At 35.9% G+C, this 25,058-nt stretch overlaps 1 protein-coding gene across 2 annotated transcripts; it reads right to left on the bottom strand.

The window, feature by feature from the left end:
• Positions 1 to 617: 617 nt before the first annotated feature.
• WEE2 (WEE2 oocyte meiosis inhibiting kinase) lies at positions 618 to 24,090 on the bottom strand. Of its 2 annotated transcripts, none has more exons than XM_003772672.2 (12): positions 23,970 to 24,090; positions 23,194 to 23,652; positions 18,955 to 19,148; positions 15,520 to 15,571; positions 13,393 to 13,565; positions 11,809 to 11,930; positions 8,079 to 8,225; positions 6,367 to 6,474; positions 6,167 to 6,252; positions 4,919 to 5,089; positions 2,174 to 2,316; positions 618 to 1,662 (listed from the first exon to the last, which is right to left on the bottom strand). In XM_003772672.2, the coding sequence occupies exons 2-12, from the start codon at positions 23,614 to 23,616 to the stop codon at positions 1,497 to 1,499; spliced, it is 1,785 nt and encodes a 594-aa protein (XP_003772720.2). In that variant the 5' UTR covers positions 23,617 to 23,652; positions 23,970 to 24,090; the 3' UTR covers positions 618 to 1,496. The 2 variants fall into 2 exon arrangements, with proteins under 2 accessions (XP_003772720.2, XP_031795075.1); XM_031939215.1 differs by lacking the exon at positions 23,970 to 24,090 and adding an exon at positions 23,794 to 23,950.
• Between the last annotated feature and the right edge of the window lie 968 nt (positions 24,091 to 25,058).

Below are 25,058 nucleotides of genomic sequence, written 5' to 3'. Positions count from 1 at the left end.
GGCAGTGAGTTCATATAATGGATAGAGCATCAGGTCTGGATTCAGAAAGAACTGAGTTCAAATCCAGCCTCAGACACTTAACTAGCTGTAGACCCTGTGGCAAATCATTTATTGCCTATTTGCCTCAGTTCCTCATTTGTAAAATGGAGACATATTGGAGAAGGAAATGGCAAACCATTGCATTATCTTTGCCAAGAAAACCCTAGGGACAAAGTCTATGGGCACACAGAGTCAGACACAAATGAATGACTGAACAATAAAAAGAAAAAAGAAAAAAAAAGGATGGATATATTCTAATAGAGGATAACATTTAGACAATTAACATCTGTCTTCTTTAGACCTGGAGATATTTCCAAATACATTTTATCAAATGTTTATGCAGATGACAATACATAGAATATAGCCTAGTTGTCAGCTTTTTAAGAGTGTAAAAATATTGTAAATACTTTTCATTATCAGCTTCTTAAACCCTTATCCAAATGAATTAAAAATGTTTCTGTCAATGATTTTTCAAGTTACTGACTATCCTGTCCAAAAGAAGAGAATTTTCCCATGTTTGGCTTTGGAAAAATAAAACCTTTATTTACAAATGTTCTATTCATTTAAAAAAAGATGGAAAGGGGAAACACTCGAATAAAATTAATGTTTTTAAAAATCACTAGGAACAAAGCCAAATTCAAGTTTTAAAATCAAAAGAAACTAGTGATTCAAAAGGGAGAGGGAAATTAAAGCCAAACACCAGAAAGAAAGAGTAAAATTGTGACAAGACAGCAAAATCAGATTCCTCTTCCAATGTTTCATCACAGCTTGTTGGCAATCTCACAGGTATTCCTATTTGCAAATATAACTTCCCATTTCAATTAAAGGCTAGACTATTCATGTAACTATAGGAAGAACAGAAAATGTTCTCTCCCTCAAAAAAACATATTAGAAGAATCACTAGTTCCAAACCCATTAGGAATTGTTGGGATCAGGCATTACTAAAGTCTACTAACCTTATTTCCAAAAATCTAAGCACAAGGCAAAGATTCCATTTCTCTCTAGGCAAAATATCTTCCAAGGATCTTTTTGAAAGTGATCTGATAACCATCTCTCAGCCTGGAAAGTCATTTAAATATCTTGCCATTTCATCAATCTCTTAGAATCCAAAAGCTTTTTTATGCCTTCGCTCGAATACATTGAATAGTGGCATCTATGGTGTAAGAGTAGGCAGAAAGAAATGCCTACCAATTAATTTTTTTCCAAGTCTGTATCCAGTTGAAAAGCCAATATACCTTTATAATTAAAACTAGACTTAGCATACAAAATCCAGAATGTATCGGGAAGTTGCAATCATTCCTACTGGCTACTTTTCCATTTTAGAGCAGCAATAATTGGTGTCAAGTTTCAGTTTGGAGGAATCGTCAAATGTTTCTAGGGCCTACCTTCAAAGTGGGGCTGGTTAGCACGAAATGGAGCTCTTCCAGAGGTTATGTGGAAGATGAACAGGTCTAGACTTACTTAGATTTTCCAAAAGTGAAACTGTGTGATCTTTTGACTTTCCCTCCCACCAATCTACTGGAGCTACTTGACCCAGTTTTGGCGAGGAGTCCAAGAAGTGCAAGAGAACGTTGACTGGTATCTTCTTGGTGGCTCTGGGCAAGATGAACTTCTTTCAGTTCCCTAAGATAAAAATAAAATTTGTTTTACTTGATCCAAACAATTATCAGTTGTGGCAGGTACAAGTTTTACTAGTGACAAACTGCATCATCAAAACAGCATGAGAGGAAACTTAATTCCATCTCACTTTCTTGTTTCCACAGGTAAGCTCTGTTATGTTCAGGACCAAATGTGTGGCAAACTAGTACTCATTTATGGTGCTTTTGCTAGTCAGATATAATTAACCAAAAAAGGAAGCCAAAACCAAAACCAAAACCTATCATGTAGTAGCAGAAAGTCATAATATGGGGGGAAATGGAATGGCTAAGACATGCGTGGATTCAAGAATCAACAATACAAAGCTCTTCCTGGAAAGACAAAGTTCAAGATTAATTTACTCTTGAGATTGTTCTAGTATGTGATTCCTTAGTACAAAATGAAGTCATTGAGTTCTTTAACTGTAATATTAATGCCAAAGTATAGTATGAGAGCTCCTTGACTTAATTCTTTATTGCTTCCAATATTCAGAACCCACCTCTCTAACTTGGCCGTCTTAGATTTTTCTCTGTCCAGCTCCTTCTGAAGCTTTGCAGTTATACTCAAAAACGGTCTGATGACTGTGTTCCTAACCAAAGCTGCTGCTGTCGGCCTCTCTTCTGGCTTAGGATGGATCATATACTGTGAAAGGAAGTAAAATATTATTGCTTTAAATGTGGTCCTTTTTGAAGATTTTAAAACTTCTTGACTTACTCATATAATAGTGTATTAATACATATTTAACATCTAGCTCTCTGGAGTAAAAATGTTTTTATAAACACATTTAATCTACATTATCAATATTTTCGTCATCTCCTTAAGTACTGGCAATTAACAGAAAAATAGATCAAGCCTTGATTTGTAGAATTTGTCAGATTCTGAGGTATGAATGCTCGTATTAAAAAATTTAACAATTGGCTTTTTTGAATCTGTTCAAGATGATTCTAACATCTCTTTGCCTTTGTGCTCGTTTACACTATTAACTACCTAGTCTTCCTTGTGATATTCTCTTCTTTTGACATTTAGTTCCTCTTATCATTTGACTGGTCTTCCTTGTTATCCTTTTCTAGAAATTCTTCCTCCTAAATGGAATCATTTCCAAAGGCTCAGTCATCTGCTTCTGTATTTTTCTAAGTTTGCCCAATTTTACCTCTATTGTAGATGACTCCAAAGTCTGTATTCTTGTCTTAATTTTTACACCTTACCTTCAATCTCATATGTACTACTTACTAGATATTTACAATTAGTTGTCCAATCACTACAGTCTCAATGATCCTAAATTGAATCTTTTCTTTACCCTGCATAAAAATGTTTCATAGACATATCTATTTTTTATGAAAAAATTACTGTTGAGCCAAGACAATTCCAATAAATTTGGGATGGAAAATGCCTTCCACGTTCAAAGAAAAACTATGGAAACAATGCAGATTGATACATTCTATTTTCACCTTCCCCCCCTTTCTTGTGATTTTTCCTTCTTCTGATTTTTCTTTCACAGAAAGACTAATATGGAAATATGTTTAAAATGATTATACATGTATAATTTATATCAAATTACTTGAAGAGAGGAAAGGAAAGAATGGGAGGGAGAAAAAAATTTGTAACTCAAATCTTTTTTTTTTTTTTTTTTTTTTTTTTTTTTAATGAAGGGAAGAGGGAGAGGGAGACCATTGTCTCTCTGGTCTAAGGACTAGGGAACATTTAATGCTTTCCTTCACCCTTCACCTATTTAGTTAAAACCTGTTATTTGCCTGAAAATTTTCCAACATCCATCAATTTCCTTTTCATTTTTACAGCAATCACTCTCGTCCCATTTCTTAACTACTTGATGTCTAAATTATAACAATAACTTCACTGCTACATTTGTCACTGGCTTCTCTTCTTAAACCATTCTGGGCAAAGTTTCCACAAAAAGTCCCTTCCAATTTTAAATATAAATTATATATATACACACATATATATGTATATGTACATATATATATGTATGTATGTTCCTATTCTCTTCTTTTAAACCAGACAAAAACATTTATTATATGAATAAATTCTGTTATAAAAATGGGAAATAGCTAATTAAAATAGTCAACATTTATAAAGTAATTTAGGAAAATTTTAAAGTAATTTGAAAGTTATTATATAGACTCATATGCATTACACTTGATCCTTATAGAAATCCTATGAGGCAGGTGCTATTATCTTCATTTTATAGATGAGAATAGAGGGGAAACCATTCAAGAAGTTATTCACAAAAAATAATATAAGAAATCCACAGATTCTAAGCCTGATTTGATGTACCTGATTAACATCAAGTTAAAGTTAACATCGATTTAACTTGGCATTTGGGATCTCCAACCACAGAGCCCCAGTCTTCCTAGTTTTATCTTTTTTTGCCTCTTCTATAATGTATTGTGTTCTCCTATTAGTATCTAAGTTCCTAAAATACAGAGCTATCTTATTTTTAATTGAATCCTCAATGCCTAGCACATAAAATGCTTGTTGATGGATATTCATCAGAGGAACCAGTTACTTCAATCAGTAGTGGCCAAATTGCTTCAAATCTTTCCTATGCATTTCTGCCTTTGAACTTGGTTTCCCTCATACCTGGATATGCTGGAGTGATCTCTCTACTTGGGATGGCGCTACTGAAATAAAAAGGAAGAGGGAATATAGGAAAGTGCAGAAGAAGTAAAAAATATATATTTTTAAAGAGGGAGAGGATAGGGAACTCCTTGAAAACAGGGACTAGAAACTTTTTTCCCCCAAATTTTCTCTACCATTCAACCTTAACATAATATTGCATGTAACGCACAAATACTTGAACTGAGAGTACCTTTTTTCTCCAAAACCCCCCACAAAAATTGACCTTTTTAAAGTATTATAAAAATTATAAAGGTCCAGACAGTTAAGACAGCAATTTAACCATTCTTTTATTTTTCCAAATACATGCAAAGATAGCTTTCAACATTCATCTTTGCAAAGCTTTGTGTTCTAAATTTTTCTTCCCCTCTTCCCTCTCTCTCTCTCCCCTAAATAGCAAGTAATCCAGTGTAGTTAATTACTTTCTTATACTCCAAGTTCAAATTAATGTAGCCTCAGAACTTTAATCTTGCCTTGATGTCTTCCTCTATTTGTTCTGTTCTTTGGATCATCTTCCTTCCACTCTAATTCCACCAATATGTTCTGTCCTTCTTATCTAATTTCTATCCCCACTTTCCAAATGCCAACCTGATGTCTTAAGAGATACAACCTTAAGCAAATTGTAAAAGTCTTTAGAGAGCTTCTGTGGGAGAGCTGGAAGGTTGCCTCTACGGATACGGTGCCAAGGCTCATCATTGGTTGGTAATGACTTTGCCCCTGCAGCTACAGCAATTGTCAATCCAAGGGCAAACACATCTGCTTTGGGCAGGAATCGATAGTCCTTCAAAAAAATAAAAAATAAGAAGGCAAGTAAAGAATCTACTAATGGTAATGAGACTAGACAAGCAGTCTCTGAGAGAAACCTCAGTTCTCTCAAATACATAGTAATATACATCTATACACTTTGAACTTTTAAAGTTTATTTCTTTGTTCCTGGAAGTAAGAAAAGAAAATTACAAAAATATTTTATACTTAGCTCATGGGCAGCTGTGAATTTTGAGGAACCTAACAAAACAATGATATGCTCTGGGGGGAAAAATTTTTTTAAAAGATAGTATACATAGTACACAGGAAAAAAGATTCTTTCCCCTTCTCCATTTTCAAAGCCATGAAGCATTACCATGCTATCCTATATTTCATGACAGATATCTTCAAAGATAGAAGTTTGTCAAGATATTGCATTACAAGGAACGGGCAGCACTACCAGAAATATTGGGAACAGGACAAGGTGAGGAGTAGAGAGGTATGAAGGTTTTACAAATAGGAGTTTGGCAGGAAGATAAAATCTAAATTTATTTGATCTATCAATATTTTATCTCAAAGCAGCATGAAACCTTCTTTACCAGCATGTAAAAAGTCCTTGAGAGTTAAAACTATTAAAAAAAACAAAACAAAAACCTTGTTTTTATATCACCAAGCACAAAACAGGTACTTAATAATAAATGATCAAACTATACTGATTCATAATGAATAAGAGATTTATCTAGAGTAGTGGTTCTCAAAGTATCTGGTCTTAAGGCATTTTTATATTCTTAAAAATTAGGGGGCCCCCAAAAGCTTTTGTTCATGTGCATTATACCTCACAATATTTCCCATACTAGAAATTAAAATGTCTTTTATTATTATGAAAATAGTATTGGCCTCTCAGAGTACTTTAAAAAGTCTCAGGTACCACCAGACCATACTTTGAAAGCCATTAATCTAGGAGAATATTTGTTGTCTCTCTCCTACAACTGGACTGAGAAAGAGACTATATATTCTCATAGGAATACTTTTACATTTCCTGCCTGATTGTCAGCAGGTTCAGCATTTGTCAGTACATATCATCCTCAACTACCTCCCTGATTTACAACTGTACCTCTTGTAAAACCTCATTGGCCAAGAAGCGACTATCTCCCTCCTCTACTTGGGGGCTCTGGATTGAAGTAACAAGGCCCAAATCACCTAAGAGAAAGAAGAAAAGAATCACTTTAGAGATCTCTCATGGAAAGGACTACAAATATCAGTACAAATTTCATCAGACCACAATTAAATGATATGGAGAGAAGGCAGTCTCACCAATTTTATACATCACTTTAGCAGAAAGGAACCAGTCATCTTCATTCTCTCCTTCTTCTGAGACATATGGGATATCATCTTCTTGTTTTTTACAGATGAAAATGTTACCTGTACAGAGTTGGACTAAAGAGTTAATCTCTCTCTAACTTAACTCGAGCTTTCTCAATGTTAGGGGAAGAGAAGGAGAGAGGAAGAAAGGAAAAAAATCTGGAACTCGCTTTTAAAAACAAATTTTAAAAATTATTTTATATGTAGCTGGGAAAAATAAAATATCAAATAAAGAGTTAATGTCTCCTCTCCCCAGAGAAGAAAAAAAATTGGAAAACATTATTTTGAATACGACTCCTGAAATTATTTTAGCCCATGACTACATCTTATAGGACTCTTTCCTCCTAGAATTCCCTTCCTTTTCACCCTGACAACTAATATTATTGTCTCTGTTGAAATTTTCTCTCATCTTTAATATGATACAATTTAATAAGATTGAATATCGGCTATGACCAAAATCCATCATCTACTCCTCCTGGAGCAGAACTCTGTTTTCATTAGTCCATCTTTTTTCATTGCTAATCTACCTAACAAGAATAAATTAACACTCATAAGAATGGCAATTAAGGCTCCTTGAGAGCTTTTCTATGTGTATCTCTATCAGCATTTAACCTAGTGCTTTTCATATTTGTTGTGGTTCAGACATATGGGATTGTATGTGCCTCCCCTGCCTTGGTCCATGAGATTTTCTTGGTAAGGACATCATTTCCTTCTCCAGTATGCTCCCACATTTTACAGATGAGGAACTGAGGTAAATAGTGACTTGCCCAGAGTCACATAGGTAGTTAGTGTCTGAGGCCAAAACTGAACTGATATCTTCCGGACTTCAAGACAGGTAGTTTCCACAGCAATACCTGGCTGTCCCCTAATTCCCTGAGGGCACTAAGATTAAAACTCTCAATAGCAGTTATCCAGCTAGCTTTACATTTAGTTGAGCCCTTAATAAAAGCTTCATTCTTTCTGTTAATTTATGTTAACACCTTCCTTCCCCAAAATGGCAATTATCTGGATTAATGTAAAACATACATGATCATTCTTTAAAATTAAAGAAAAAAACTGCTGGTTTTATATAATTCTTTAAGTACAGAAAGCATTTTATGTTTATCATTTCATTTGATTCTGACAACTCTTTGAGGTTGGCTCAATAGGTGCCATTATTCCCATTTAAGAGATAAATAAAGAGAGGCTCAAAGAAATTAAATCACTTGCAAATCATACTGTACCCTTCTTCCCCCCATCCCCAAGTCCTAAAAAGAACGGAAACATACCTAGCCCAACTCCCAATACTGCAGTTATTAACACTTGACTGCTCATTAACACTTGACTGCTCAGTTAATTTCTGCATTTTTATCCCAGTTACTTCTTGACTCAGAAAGATATAAGAATTACAGTATAAAAAACAGGTATGTAAAGCAACTCAATGTGCACATTTTTCTCTAACAATTGTAGTGACATCTTTTTCCTCAAGTAAATCCATAGTTTTATTTTTCCTCCCACTTTAACTTTTTTCCCCTTTTTCTCTACCCCAAAAGAGAAAGAATTGTATCTCATGCTATACCAGTGAACAGAAACATTTGCTTTTAATACACTCACATTCTGGCAACAGATAATACTGGAAGGACATAACAGTAGTAGCAAGGGGAAGAAAGGAGAGGTGTACTGACTGGGCTTGATGTCCAGATGCACCAGGCCTGAGTGGTGGATATATTTTAGCCCCATGGAGATTTGCAGGAGCATATTCTTGAGTTCTGGCTCTTGGAAGAAACGGCCAAGTTTCTCATTTTCAGACACAGCAGCCTGCAAGCTCCCACCTAGCAGAGAACAACACACTGAAGTCAAATTGAGAGAGACCAAAGCAACAGTAAAGCACATAAGCCAATCTGCTAAAGAACAAATGCATGTGCTTTTGTTTAAAGGGAAAATCTCCTAGGAAAGGCATGTGGAGAAAGCATAGCCTTTGGGAAGAGACCTAAAGAATGGTTTTCTAACATTCTCCATGGTACTGCAATATCTCTATATTGTTCCTACTGTGCTAAACCACTGCATGCTCTTTGCAAATGATTTGAGCTATGGTCCTCCTTTGGCTGAGATCCAAGAACAGTTTTGGAATGGAATTATTACTGTTTATAATACTTGCCTCCTAAGGAAATACAAAGAAAGTATGTTAGAGACCCCTAAGTGCTATACATTTGTAAAATCATTGGGAAATTCTAGAGACCACTCTAGGAAATAGGACTAAGGTAGATGACAGGACTATAAGGATCTCACTGTATAAAAAGGCATTTATACACAGTTATTTTCAAAAGCCTATTTTCTATGACTTAAAGAAAATACATCATGTTCCTTCTGAAGGCAATAGCAGCTTATTTAGAAAGACAGAGACAGAGAGAGAGAGAGACAGAGACAGAGACAGAGACAGAGACAGAGACAGAGACAGAGACAGAGAGACAGAGACAGAGACAGAGACAGAGACAGAGACAGAGACAGAGAGACAGAGACAGAGACAGAGACAGAGACAGAGACAGAGACAGAGACAGAGACAGAGACAGAGACAGAGACAGAGAGAGAGAGAGAGAGAGACAGAGAGACAGGAGACAGAGAGAGAGAGAGAGAGACAGAGAGACAGAGACAGAGAGAGAGAGAGACAGAGACAGAGACAGAGACAGAGACAGAGACAGAGACAGAGACAGAGAGACAGAGACAGAGACAGAGACAGAGACAGAGACAGAGACAGAGAGACAGAGACAGAGACAGAGACAGAGACAGAGACAGAGACAGAGACAGAGACAGAGACAGAGACAGAGACAGAGACAGAAAGAAAAGAAAGAAAAAGAAAAGTTGCTAGGACCGTGCTTGGGAAGAAATAGTTCAATGTGGCTGGCTTCTCAGAAAAGAAGGAATGAGTACAAAGGAAAAGATGGATGGCTGGAAAAAGAATAAGTTTGCAGAGAACTGGAGCCCCTCAGTAAGTTTTAAGTCACTTGGATGACTTAAAGTGAGGGCCTAGATAGCATAAGAGGAGGAAATACTCTGCGAATTTTGTATTTCTTGAAATTTCACTTGCGATTCTAGGAGATAAATTGGAAAGCATAATTTCCTAAAGAAGAGAGGAAGCATCCCAAAGTGAAGCTGAAATTCACTTAATACTTGAAGTTGCAGGCAGGAAAGTGAGGGCAATTGGGCTCCAATTTTGGGAAGTAGATGCTTTTATTATGGTCCCTATTTTACAGATGATAAAGAGGCTAAGACAGTTGTCCAAAAACACGTGGCAACAAGAGTCTGAAGTAGAATTTGACCTCAGGTGTTCCTGAGTCCAAACCCCATGCTCTGTCTACTGGGCCATCAAGCTGACAGTAATCTGGACAGCTAGGGTATCCTGAGCAGCCAACAGGCAAGTAAACTCTAGTCCCCTATGTTAGGGAAGCATTTCCAATACCAAAACAGCCAGCTGCTTGAATACTTGAGAACTTGGTCCTCTTTTCAAAAGTTCACCAAGTAGATTAAAACTAAAAATCAGAGACATTTTTGGTGGTTCAGACCTATTGATATCCTAGGCCAGGGAATTAATTCCAAAAACCAGGGGGAAAACTCAAATTTTCCTATACAAAGCAATATCTGTAATTTGAAGTTCTCTGGAGGCATGTCAGCCAGTTAGTACGTGTGAGAAGAATTTGAACTCTAGTTTTCCTAACTCTTCAACTGACCATCTATTTCATTATGCTCTGATTCTTCTCTAATTTATGTTAGAGTAATCATACAGAACATGGAACTCTGGGGAGAACACTGTTTTAAGCAGAATCTGGTTTCAGATCCTATGAGACCTTAGGCAAGTAAGTCATTTCACTTCTGTCATTTACTTTTTTCCATCTCCAAAATGACTAAAGGGAAGAGGGAGAGAGGAGAATGCTAGACAACCCAAGATCACTTCTAATTTAGAATTCTAGTTAAGTTAGAAGGCACCAAAGTCATATTATTTCCTTAAATCATGCTACAGGCTTATCAAAACAAACCATACAGATTAGTTTATTAACAAGTGGATAAAAACAAATTACACTGTTATGGCAAAAGCAATGTGAATTGTAAGATGACTCACTACTCTTGACTGAAGAGAATTTACTGCACTCAAAACCCAAAGGACTAAAGCTAGGTCACAATTAGTGTGAATAATGAATTTCCTAAAGTAGTTCAAAGTATTTGAACTGGAACTCTTTGAAGTCATAATTATATAAAATATCCTTATTGGTTCCAGCCCAATTCATAAACAAAGTAAGAATATGAATTATGCAACTACTTTAGGCAAAATCATGTATTCATATTAATTGGGACCTAGCTATATAGCTTATCCGATGTTGCTACTAGACTTACAATTGTGCTTTGTGGAAGAAATAACAGCATTTTATTGTTTGTTTGTTTGTTTGATTTTTTTGATAGGCACTAAGGCAAGGATGTGATGGTTAACTATTTTAAACACAGGCACTCCCTTTCAATGCAGTGTCATCTTAAGGATCCTGGGAATTTCAAAACTAATGTACATCCCACAGGAATCCTGTAGTTCTCCAAATTTAGCCTACCATAGATCTATCTGGCAGGTACAGATGTAAACAAATTTTCTGAGCTGATCCCACAATTAGAGGTCTTTACAGTCACCTTAGAGCAGGGAAGTTCTTAATCTTTTTTTATGTCATAGATCCCTTTGGTGAAGTTTATGGAACTCTTCTCAGAATATTTTAAGTACATAAAATACATAAGATTTTAAAGAAAATCAATTATATTGAAATACAATTATCAGATAATTTTAAAAAGTTTTTGGACTCCAAGAATTCCTACCTTACATAGTTCAAAAGTTCTCAGTATTGCTAATACACTGAACATGGTTTTATAATGCTCAACCTGAATGCAATTTCTTTAGTATACAGCCAAAAACTCACTTTTCATCTTTGTATTCCCAGTACATGGTAGGTGTTTAATAGAATTTTGTTGAATTACTTACCATACCCTACATGCGTGATCTAGGTCATATCTACCCATCATTTAATCTGAATTTTATAAACACCTAATAAGTTGTTTAACAATATAAGTTTATAATTTAACTATATTTGAAGTAACTATGGAACTTAGATTAGATGTTGAATGCAAAATGAGAGGGATCAATAGCATGCATACAGCCACGTGCCAGATTTGGCCATAATTGAAGTCCAGGAGCAGAAAATGGATTTGGAGTTTGTCTTACTTCATTCCCCTGCCCCTAGGCAAGAGACCCCCTCCTCCATAGGTATGCTGACCGCAACATGAGGTGCCATCAGTGCAGGACAGTTCCTGAAGACCTTGGATTTTACTTCATTCCCAAGAGATCATTTTATTCCATTCCCTAGAGATCAGAGTATCAGCACTCACCATTACAGTACTCATTCTGAATGATCATATGGTCATCCTCTGCCCATGCAGAATAGTAACGGACAACGTGGGGATGCTGTCCCAGCACTGCATGTGCGTAAACTTCTCGCAAAGCTGAGAGTCTTGGAGACAAAGGGTAACAAAATGAGAACATGTACAAAAATTTTGGAAACATTCAAACATATAGAAAATACCAATAATGATGACTTTAGGAGGAGGTTTCTAGGTGGTCATTGCCAAGAGAGTAAACATGTTTCTATTTCTAGTCCTATTACAAAGTAGAGTAGAAGGCAGAGGGGACAATTTGAACTGTTACAATAATCCACCATACTTCAATATGGAAAAGGGATACTTTCCTGTATCCTGGAATAACTCTTTAGAGCTCAGTGAATAATTGAATTTTAGCTTTTTGTTCTAACAACAAAACTATAATCCAACCACAATATGTGACTACATAGGATCAGCCTTAAGGAAAAATTAGCAAAATAAAATGGGCAGGGGAAAGGGAAACACATGGAACAGGAGAGTATAATATTTGCTCAATTTCATCTTGAATACCAAGACCATATTTTGGACCTACGTCTTTAAATTCGGTGTTTCCAATTTCTCTTATTCCATCTCAACAGGGCTGTAAAAGTCATAGCTTACCTGATTCAAATGGCTAATTTCCGTGAGAAAAATGGCAACTCCAATATTTTTATACTAGGCTAATTATGTTTTGTGCCTCTTCACACAAGAATGTTATCTGACATTAGCAACTGATGCTAAATGCAGTTTTCATTTCACAATGCCATAGTCAAAGCAGAACTTAAACACTGATTGTTCAGTACTAGAACAAGAACTAGAAAGCAAAGCTACTAATTTTTCTCATTCATTAAACGGGATCTTAGATGCTTCAATTGTTTGTACAAAAGGTCAAAGAAAACTATCTTAAACCAACATGAATGTTTTATGGATAGCATTCCTGATCTGCTGAATATTATAAGAAGGCTGCTTTCAAGGCAGGCACACATACAAAGGTCTAATTTATGTGAAGTTAAAACAACAAGCAGAGTAACAAATTATGCTTCTGACTGCATAGCATCATCAAGTTATTCTGTAAGATTTAATCCTCTGCTTCTGAAGCTAAAGTCTTAGGAATATAATAACTAATATTTATATAGAGTTTGACATGTGCCAGGCAATGTGCTAAATGCTTTATAAATATTATCAGATTTGATTCTCATAACAACCCTAGAAGGTAAATGCTATCATTATCCCCATTTCACAAGTGAGAAAAGTGAGGGAGATTGGGGTTAAGTTACAAAGCTTGTGAATGTCTGAGGTTGAATTTGAGCTTGGATCTCCCCGACTTCAGGACTAGAGTTCTATTCATTTCATCATTTAGCTGTCCCAATATAACATTGGTATTGTTAAGACATTGGGGCCAGAAAGCAAGAAAATTTTGTTGAAGCTTCAAGCTGTATTTCAATTAAATATCTAAAAGAGATATTGAAATATTACCACCTTGTGAGATTGTGAAGGAAATCTTGAATGTTCTAGATGAATTCCTCTATTTCAAAACAATAAATGTTTAAAACTTACTCATTTGTGGATCCTCCCAAACGTCTTGTTGAGCGTTTAATAGCATAAATATATCCATCCAGCCTCTTGATGCACTTGTAGACAGAACCAAATGCTCCTACCCCAATTTTTTCTAACTCCAGGAATTCCTTTTCATATCGGGAAGCCATGTTGCTTTCTCTTGTGACATATCTCTGAGGAGATTAAAAAAAGGGAGGATGGAATGAAATGTGCTAGGAAGGACATAGAAAAGGATGTTAGCCATCTTCCTTCCTAAATGATTTTAAGATAATCAACAATCTTCAAAAATTCAAGGGATGGTCCTCCTTACTCTCTGAAACCAGTGGCAGCAGTGATTTTATCTTCATTATCTTGATTTTCAGTAACTTTGTATTCTAATTTCTTTTCATATCCAACTTTCTTTTCTTCTTGTCCCAAACAATATGTTTGTTCTCCCATGTTTAACCCTAGGAGTTTTGTTTCTTTCCTTAATATCCCTTTAAAGAGCTTCTCTATCTCCTAATGTTTAACTGCCCATACACAAATAGATTCTAAAATTGTATTTGGGTTTTGCAACTTCCAAAGGCAAACTTATCTTTAATAATACAGTATAATTGCGGAGGATGTAATTGGGAGAAGTATGAATAGTTCTCCTATTTTACGGATGTCTTGTTCATCATTGAGGCTATGAAGTGTTGGAGAAATGTGATGGCAGTAATACCATTTGTACAACAGGGGTAATTGAGAAGTAAAAACTCTAAGAATAAAATTAACTTTGACTTGTACCTCTTCGGTTATTAACAAGTCTTGCTGGCTCATTTTCTACAAGATCTTTTAATTATATTCCTTTCTAAATATTTCTAGATATAAGCTTATTCCAGTCATTTACTCTAAGGCTTTACTCATGCCTTTCCAAGTTTCTTTCATCTTCAGCATTGATTGCTTTTCAATATGTTCTCAATGTGATAATAAGAATGGCTTTCTTAAAATTTTATAAAAAAATATTTTCTCTTAAAGACACAGGAGTATTAGTCAATGATCTCATTTGAAATTTAAGTTCTATATAGAATTTAAGGCTCTCTCTACACCAACCACCTCCTCTACTTAGAGGATCATTGGTAGAGTGGACAAAGCATTGGACTAGTAAGACCTGGCAGCTAAATGGCACAGTGTATAGAATACTTATCTTACTGAGATCAAATCTGGCCTCAGATACTTTCTAGCTGTGTGACCCTGGACAAGTCACTCAACCAACAAGTCTTAGTTTTCCCATCTATAAAATAAGCTGGAGAAGGAAATGGCAAATCATTCTGGTATCTCTGCCAAGAAAACCCCAAATGGGGACATGAAAAGTAAGACTTAACTGAAAAGTGGATTTACTAAAACTTCCTCACACTGAGCTGTTCAAAAGTGCTGTGGGATCCTTGAGAAGGTAATAGGATTACTTTGAATAAAGGTCTTCAAATCTAGTTCTGATGACTGATTGTCAGACTTTGGATTGAAGGTATGGATTTGACAAAACAGCCTTGGAAGTCCCTTCTACACTTAAATGTTTCATATTTAAAACTTCCTTAAGTTGAAGACAGAGGCAGAGAAATTTAAATTACCAGCTTATTTGGTAGGGTTTCTGGGAAGTGCAATTTATCTAACTACTCTAGCCAATTACTTTAAATTAAACTCTAGATCACCCTTTTTTCTTTCACTTTTCTCTTTTTTCTCCCCTAAAAGTCTCGAAATATATACAGTTTCTGCAAATTGGCTTTTTCCAGCTCCTACTCCATTTAGAAACCATTCATGGATTCCATTGGCAGTCTGGACTCCAACTCTAGTTTTTTTAAGTCAAACTCCTGTCCACTGTCTAGTTGGAATATGTGTTCCCCCTCTAAACTTCTGATTCCTTACCTCAATCAGTGCTTACTTTTCCTTAATGTCAGATAGGGACAACAGTCTTTAGATTTGGAAACATGAACTAAAGAGACTATAAAAGAAATCCTAGGTTACAAAGATTATGTTAACATCAGAGCCAAAAAACCCTAGATTAATATCCAAACAGATCTAGGCCCTGTGGGGTGTTACAAACAGATGGCAAATCTCACAAAATACTCGTGCTCACATCAAAGACACCATGACCTGGAAACTCTCACTCACCTTGGCAGGAAGCCCTTGCTCTTCATTGTCTTCAGAGAAGTCAGATACCTGACTAAAAAACAAACAGAACACATACATATAAATACACATAAAGAAAGCTGTTCTACATTCTTCAACTCCATCATTAAAGCAACTATTCCTCAATACCTATATTAGGTGAGAAACTCTTTGAGTTACAGAGTTAATAATGTAAACAAATTCTAGACACCTTTATTGAATCAAAGGTATAAAGGAAAAAAAAAAAAGTCATGTGGATAGTTATAGAGAATCAGTCATGCTGGGGGGCTGAGAATTGGGGGGAAGGGGGGGAAGAGAAGCACTCTGCCAGCCAAATTAGAGTCTGACATTCCATAACCTACTAGCTCACTCATGGCAGAACATTTCTAATCAAGCTTTTTTCCAAGAAAGAAGGGAAAGAATCTGACTTCACCTCCCATACCTTTTGAGGGGAAAAAAAAACGCTGAGATCTTTTAAAGGCCCCCAAGAATTGGTATTTCCAAACACAGTAGATACACTAATCACATTTATTACTAGCTACATTATTTCTGGATTCCTTTGAAACTCTCCATCATGTTTTCCTTCTTTGGTAAACTCATATTTGGGAAATCTCATTATTTATTCTACAAGATTGAATCTGTTAAAGTTCATCTCATCAGTACTTCAACCTCTTTGAACAGGCTCCAAGAGAAATCTCAGTGCAATCTTTTCCCTATTTACCATCAGCTACATTGCTTTTTGACTTCTTTTGACTTCTCCATCACGCCCTTTTTGCAAAGTACCTTCTCCTCTCACCTCCCAACCCCCATTGCCTTTTATGTGTTTTCTTCCTGCATTGGATTGTAAGCTCCTTGAGGGCAGGAAGTATCATTGTTTTCATAAGTGCTTGTATCTCCAGTAACTTACACAATTGTTGAACACATAGATATTTAATAAAAGATTATTGATTGACAAGAGGATAGGCAGTCTTAGGAGTCTACTTAATCTCTGAGCTCAATAAAGTTAGTTCATCTAAGGTGAACTTCTTAAGAACTACATGAATGGAAAAGAGGGGCTTCCCTTTAACCTCAAGCTTTGAGTACCAACCATTATTATACCATATTATTAAATAACCCTAAATAAAAACTAATTAACTGCAGCTGACAATTAATGGGAAACACACTCCCAAGATAGGATTTGAAGAAATTATCCTAGAAATCAACTCCAACTCCTTGGGGTTACCCTTAGAAGCATAAGGTGAACAGTAACCTGCTCCCTTCTGGCAACCCAAATCTGCCTACGAGAGGAAAATGACACTAGAACAATTCTATATACTCCGCAAGTCTCACTACAGTGAGAATGGCAGGCTTGGATAACCACTTATTAGAAGCGATTTATAAATGAGATGGTTTTTTGAGGTCCTCAATTTGAAGTCTAAAATAAGTAGGCTTAATATGGATTAAATATACAAAGTTTCTTATAAGATATTATCAGATTCAACAACAAAAAGTCTGCTTTCTCAATCAGAAAAAAAAAAAATGTTTCTAGAGCTCTAACAGCCTGGGAACTTGCTGCCATCTGGCAGTTTCCTATTTAACTAGTGGTTCTTGTTAAATGCTAAATTCTCTTGTGTTTCCATGTAGCCAAAGAACTATGAATGTCAATTCCTTCTAAATTTCAGCATCCAGGAGGGAAAACCTGTCCACACTAGCTTTTCTTCACATAATGTCAATGACTACACCTTCTGAACATTTACTTTTACTGCTTAGGAAGGGGATGTTAAGTAAAACAGACAACCAGAAGACAGGATTCACACAAATATCATTGACTTTACTTGATCATTCATGAATGAAACTTGTAAGTATGTTCATATGTTTGAGCAAAATCTAGGTTGAATATGGGAGTTTAGTTGAAGCTAATCTCCTTTTCAAGATCCATATATCAACACTGGTCATAAAATTCACCCCCGTCAGAAGTTTATATTAAATATCATTTCTGTCTTGTAATGAGTAATATACATATAGACAAGGGCTAAACTTCAAAGGGCTACCCACTATAATAATTGGCACCAGAAGCAGGCTAATAATGTAACTTGTGCAGAAATTCTATTTACTGAAGATTCTAGTGATATCCTGGGAATCTATGCTGGCCAACACAATAGACCTAGGCATAAAGGAAATAAAACCCAACTTGCAGTATTAGCCTAAGGAGTATCTCTTAACATAACAAGATTCCTTCTGTCAGCAGGCTTCCTTTCTCCAGTTTTAGGGAGAAAATACTTTTAAAACAGTGAAACTATCCTGAAATACACAGAAAATTAAGCAATTTCTACCTCCCAAATCATTTTGTAGGGCAATCAATTCAGCTGTTTAACTATCAAGCTCCCACATGACCCCCACTCAGTTATGTTCACCTCAGACCTTTTCCCTAGATCAAATACAAACTGGACTTGAGAGGACAACATGCCCACATTGTGAACATAAGATACTATGTCTGCCCCTCAATACTCAATTAGAAGAGGATCCAATTCCACCAACCATTAACCTTAAAAAAAAAAAAAAAAATCAATCAACAAGCATTTATGAAGCAACTATGTTTCAGGTAATGGGAATATAAAGAATCCAAGAGTCTATGATGCACTAAAGAAGTTTATATACTATAAGGGAAATAGGTACAAAAACATACACCATATTTGCACATATGCACATATAACATATAAATAAATACAGGCAAAATAGACTCAAAGATTTTCACATCTTTGTTCAATATCAAATACCTCTGGCTTCCTTTGTTTTAGCCAAAATTGTCAAGGTTTCATTTACAAAATGCAACATACAGAGACATTTAATTTGATTAAAGTTGAAATCTTAATTTTACTTCTTGAAAATCCTTTACTCTCCCTCAAAAGCCAGGATAGTTAATTATTCTTAAAACAAAAAATACAAAAAAAACATTTTTAGAAGTTCTTTTTATAGTAGCCAAGAAAGGGCAACTAAGTGGTTATCATCATTATTTGGGGCATGGCTAAATATTTTTGTATATGAATTTAATTGGATATTATTATCCCAAAAGAAGTTATAAATTAGTGGTACAAAGGAAACTGAGAAGACCTCTATGAAGCGACAAGAATGAAATAAGCAGAACAGCTTATACATTGAAAACATTAGTGAAAACCAAGTCTATTCAATGCACTGACAACTCATAAATTTAAATTAAAAAAAAAAAAAAAAGACTGAAGTTAAAACACAGTTCTCCTTTCAGAGAGAGAGGATGAACTTAACTACAGAAAGATGTACACGTACATGACCAATGTAGGAGGAATTTGTTTTGCTGGACTATGCACATTTGCTATTCAGCTTTTTTTCAGTTGGAGGGAGAGGAGGCAGTGAGTGGGAAAGATTATAAATGTACATAAAACAAATGAAGAGATAAAAACAGAAAGGTATGATGAAACTCACGGCTCTTCCCTTATTTTCCTCTTGCCACTGGATTGGGAGACCATCCTCCTGTAGGATTCTGGGGTGAATGGGTTCACATTAACCTGAACTGGTGAAGACATCTGATATGTGCTCATGGAAGATGTACATCGGGTGTGCTTAGAATTTCTTGTAGATGGCTTTCCAGAGGAACACATATTACTTGTCAGCAGGCTCTGATTTGAGAACAACAAAATTAAATTTCAAAAGGATGTCAGGATTGACTAAGCTTTTTAACACTTGGTTAGGGGAGCTTATGGTGAAACTGCCTAGGCACTGGGAGGTTAAGTGACTAACCTCGGTGAGCCAGGGACAAACCCTGAATGCATGTCTTCTTTCCCAATTACTAGCCAGGTCCATGCTCTCTCACTAGCTCACTTGAGGGCCACCACTTTCTCTTCTCTAATAAAGACAGTTCTACATCTCAGTCACTATTCCACATTAGATGAAGGCCCCCATGCAGAATTTATAGGAGCTGGAAACCCCACTCTTATTGTCTTTGCCGAGAAATCTCCAAATGGGGTCATGAATAGTTGAACATGACTGGGGGGGAAATAGCTGAATAGCTGGCACAGCAGGTAGAGAACCAGTCCTAGAGTGAGGAGTACCCAAGTTCAAATCCAGTCTCAGACATTTACTAGTTATGTTACCCTAGGTAAGTCACTTAATTCAGATTGCCTCCAAAAAAAAAAATACAGTTGAACTGCAACAACAAAAGAGGGAGTTTCCCCACTGATAAGAAGTTAGGAGGGGCAGACCAATAAATAGAACTACTAATTAACCTCAAGAAGCTGCTGGTGGCTGGGTGACTAGAACACACTTTGAGAGGGAAATACCCAAGTTCCAATTTTCAGCTTTAAGAAACTTCCTAGCTGGTTGGTTAAGCCATGTAAGCTTTGCCACTGGAGGAGGAAATAGCAAACCACTCTAGTATCTCTGTAAAGAAAATCCCATGGAGAGATCCACAGGCTCACAAATATTCAAGATTGAACATTTTCCTCAAAGGATTGTTGTGAAAGATCAAATGAAACGATGGGAAAGCACTTTATAATTTACCAAATGCCATACAAAAATCAAAATGACTAAAAATGCATTTTGATATCAGTTCACAAACATTGAATATATAGTAAATTAATTAAAAATAAACTTTCTTGGCCAAAACATGTGATGTAAAGAGCTTTGGATTTTAAAAGGCTTTCGACTAGATTAGGGGTTCTTAATCTAGGATCCATGCAATTTTTTGAAGTATTTTGGTGGCTATTTTAAATATTACAAGGGGAAGAGAAGGGCTATTGTTCAGTTACTTTTCAGTCCTGTCCAGCTCTTCAGGACCCCATTTGGGGTTTCCTTTACAAAGTCAGAGGAATAGTTTGCAATTTCCTTTTCCAATTTATTTCACATTTGAAAATTTGAGGTAAACAGGATCACACAACCAGGAATAAGCATTTATATAGCACCTATAATGTGCCAGGCACTGTGGTAAGCACTTTTTGAAAATATGATCTCATTTGATCCTGCAAGTAACCCTTCTAGATAAAGATAAGTGATTTATTTGTTCAAGGTTACAAAGTTATAGCTCCATTTGGAATCTTCCAAAGAGTCCAAGTCTAATAGTCTATCCACAGCATTCTGACTGGAAAGGCAGCACGAAGGCCAGCAAAAGGTTATACAGAAGAGAGTAGATAATGAAAAGACAGCAGAGAACTAAATCTTGTTGAGAATGAAGAAGGTGGGGCAGCTAAGTGGTGCAGTGGATAGAGTGCCAGCCCTGAAGTCAGGAGGACCCCAGTTCAAATCTGATCTCAGACACTTAATACTTCCTTGCTGACCAACAGGATGATTTCAGAAAGGCCTGGAGAGACTTACAGGAACTGATGCTGAGTGAAATGAGCAGGACCAGGAGATCATTATATACTTCAACAACAATACTATATGATGACCAGTTCTGATGGACCAGGCCATCCTCAGCAATGAGATCAACCAAATCATTTCCAATGGAACAGTAATGAACTGAACCAGCTACGCCCAGAAAAAGAACTCTGGGAGATGACTAAGAACCATTACATTGAATTCCCAATCCCTATATTTTTGCCCACCTGCATTTTGGATTTCCTTCACAGGCTAACTGTACAATATTTCAGAGTCTGATTCTTTTTATATAGCAAAATAACTGTTTAGTCATGTAAACTTATTGTGTATCTAATTTATATTTTAATATATTTAACATCTACTGGTCATCCTGCCATCTGGGGGAGGAGGTAGGGGAAAAGAGGGGAAAAATTGAAACAAGAGGTTTGGCAATTGTCAGTGCTGTAAAGTTATCCATACATATAACCTGTAAATAAAAGGCTATTATTTAAAAAATTAAAAAAAAAAAAATACTTCCTAGCTGAATCCTGTGCAAGTCTCTTAACCCCAATTGCCTCAGGAAAAAAAAAAAAAGAGAGAGAGAACGTAGAAGGTGTTTATGTGATTCACCAAAAACAAATAATGAAACAAGCACTTAGAAGAGTGAAGAAAAAAAATTCTCCACCCTTGTTTATTGAGTTCAGAAACTGACCATCAATTAGAAGGGATGTGGCTCTCATACATTTAATATATACTTTTCAGGAGGATATCACTATTTTTAATATGACTTGAAATAATATATTGAAGTTCAAAGGGTCAAAGAATAGTAACCAACACTTCCCCAAAGATAAGCCATTAATAACCATAGCAAAGAATTCTTCAAATTGCTAATTAAACAAATCAAAACAATCCTGAGATTTCCACCTCACATCTAGTACATTAACAAAGATGACAAAAGATAGCAGTCATGAAATGACATGCACACTAAAGCATTGTAGGTTGAGCTATGAATTATAATTATTTAGAGAAGCTGTTTGGAATTAGATAAAGTGACTACTCCCTTGACCTAGAGGTTTCACTTTTAGTTCCATAATGCCCCAAGGAAGTCAGGGAGGAAAAAAAAAGTTCTTTTAAATACCAAACTATTTACAGTAGTACTTTTTGTGATAGCAAAGAATTGGAAATAAAATATATGCTCATCAGGTGCAAAATGTCTGAACAAACTGGAATACACAAATGTACTATTATTGTGCTATAAGACAAGGTAATATAATGAGTCCAGAGAAGTCTGGAAAGACAGCACTGATGTGAAATGAACTAAACAAAACTAGTAAATACATTCAAAAATAACAATGTAAATGGAAAGAATAATAAACAGTATAAATTTAATATTTCAGAAATTTAATGATTAAGTTTTGCTTCAAATACACACACACACATATATACACACACAAGGCAACAATCCTCCCTGCCTCCACTACAAAAGTCTACAAATGGGACATTGGAATGAAGTTAGATTTTTTTAATGCACAGATTAATTTTGCTTAATTTCTCCCTTAGATCCTTAAGATCCTCACTCCTCTTTTTTTATTTTTAAGATTTTTGTTTGTTTGCTTTTGTTTGAAGGGATGGCTCACTATAGGAACAGGAAAGCAGAAAGATATGTAGGAACAAGAAAAGAAAGATATCAATAAAAATCTGTTTTTTAAAAATACTGGAAGGGTTCCATGGGGACAAAAAGTGATGCAAATTTCATCTCAAGTCTTGCTGTCTTCATTCATCTTCTGTTTTCTCCTTATTGATTTTTACCAATTTATCCCATATAGTCTTTGTTTATACATAATTGTTTACTCTGAGTTGTTTGGACTGCCTCCTCTGTGAGCTTCTGGAGAGCAGAAGCTATCTTTTGTCTTTCTTTCGCTCCTCAATGTTCAGCACAGTTAAGCTCTAAATAAATGTTTGAGAGGCAGCTAGGTAGCAATGGACAGAAGGCAAGCCCTAGAATCAGAAAGACTAGAATTAAAATCTGACCTCAGACCCTTATACTAGCTGTGTGACCCTAGACAAGTCACTTAGCTCTGCCTCAGTTTCTTCATCTGCAAAATCAGTTGGAGAAGAAAATGGAAATAGAAAATCTCAAGTTGGGTCACAAAGAACCAGATACAACTAAAGACAACACCAAATGTTTACTGAGTGATCATCTGAAGAAAAGTTTAGAGTGTCTAAGTTTAAGATTCAAACAAATAGAATACTAAATGGAAACATAAAATCAAATATACTTATCTTCCCCTCAGAAATAAAAAGCCTATTTTATCTCCAAAAGGGAAATATTTGCCATAGGCTTCAGCTATCCTCTTTCTATAACATGCTTACCGTGGGGGTACATGGAGAGTCACAAAGTTGAAAGTTTTTCCAGGATACTACTGGGGTTCTAGAGATGCCAATGAAAGATTGTGACAAAGGACTCAGCCCCAAGGAGCCATTTGCCTTCTGGTCAGGACTATCTCTGCAACTTCTGAGAGGAGGTGTAGCTTGACTAGAGATCCTTAGGGGAATGCTCTCAAAAACATCATTTGTCAATGGAGATCCAAGCCAAAAGGTCTTTTCTGGGGTCTGGAATGAGGATGCAGGCCAATGGGGAGTTGGAGAAGAATATGGAGTGGAGTCCGAGGATGTTTCCTGCAGTTTCTTATTGTTTCCTCCTTTCTCCTTTCCTCCCAGAATCCCAGCATCTTTTTCACTAAAGGAGATATTTGATTCCAGCACAAGGTTACCCTTATTCTTATTGCTTTCCATCTCAGCCAAATGGGCTTCAAAGTACTAGTCAGTAGTCTGTAGCAAAGAGAATAGGAAAAATTTTGGTCCTCAAGTTATAAGCTTCCTTTTTGTTCAATACAAAGTCAAGATATACCCTTAGTATAGCCATTGATACATCTTAAATATTACCTACCAATCACCTTAAATATTACTTACCAATTGGTACACCATTGATACACTTTAAATATTACCCATCTTTGTAACTCTCAGCATGTGCTTATAGGACTCACTTGTATTTTAAGTAAAGAAAACCTTTTAGAGGCTATAAGAAATCAAAAAAGCAATTTTATCCCACAAGTTCCACCTTCCAGGTTCTTCACTCATTCTCTTACCCTTGTGTTTCACATGCTAGCCAAACATGGATTTCATTTACTGGATATACATATATATTTTTTAATCCCACTAGCAAAGACTTGGAATGAAGTCCATTCTTGCAGAGAAATAACTGAGCAATAATCCTGAGCACATGCTATTTATAAATTACTCACCTGCCTCGTGTTTTAAGCTAACAGCTTGTAATTACCATCCAGCCCACCGGTACTTAATCACCATAACTAAAGAGCCTCACACAGTCTTTGGCACTAGCTCAGGGCCCTAATAGGGCAATATCTCTGGATCCTCTGACATATTCACCCCAACACATAACCACATGGACTGCATCACTTAAATTTTCTGAAGCAAGAGAGATGAAAGGGCTATTAGGAAGGAAAAAGGCACAGACAAAACATAATCTTAGGCTTTTGCAATTGGAAAGATTTTAAGGAATCATCAGTCCTGCCAGGTAAAAGGCTCTTAGAAGGTGGATAAAAATCACTCCAAGGAGAAGACTGCTACTATTGTTAAAGTTCTATTTGTACACAAAATGGAATTTTTAGCAATAATAGCAGTCTTCTTTTTGGAGTTTTGTTTTGTACATTTGTACTTTTTGTACTTTTAAAATATCTTTCACGACAGTTTCTCATTTCATTCTCAAGATAAGGGCAGGAAAGAGGGAAGCAAATATTGCAAAGAAAAATGAAGGGAATAAAATGAGAATGAAAACCATCACCCAAAATTCTAAAATCAAACAAGAACACTAATGGGAAAAGTGAATGCCTCTTTAATTAGATTCTCTGCCTGCTTCCTAAAAATCTGGAGAGTAGGGGAGACTCGCTTCAATCCTCATAATAAAGATGGGACAGAAATATTTTTTTCTTTCTTCCTTTTCCTCTCTTTGATTCTCCCTCCTGTAGAAAACTCCCAAAAGATAAACTTGGAAAAGTTTAAAAGTTTAAAGCAATTGGCACTGAGGTACAAATGACTGGTAGACTTAACTCTTTTAGAAAACTAGAGAACTCTGGGTTCTGGATTTGAAACTCAATCCTGCTACTTGCTATGGGCAAATCCCCCTCATCATTGGACTCGGTTTTCTCTTGTATAAA

The sequence above is a fragment of the Sarcophilus harrisii genome, chromosome 5, assembly GCF_902635505.1.
Source record: "Sarcophilus harrisii chromosome 5, mSarHar1.11, whole genome shotgun sequence".
Taxonomy (NCBI): Eukaryota; Metazoa; Chordata; class Mammalia; order Dasyuromorphia; family Dasyuridae; genus Sarcophilus; species Sarcophilus harrisii.
This window is presented reverse-complemented; position numbering and strand designations above follow the sequence as displayed.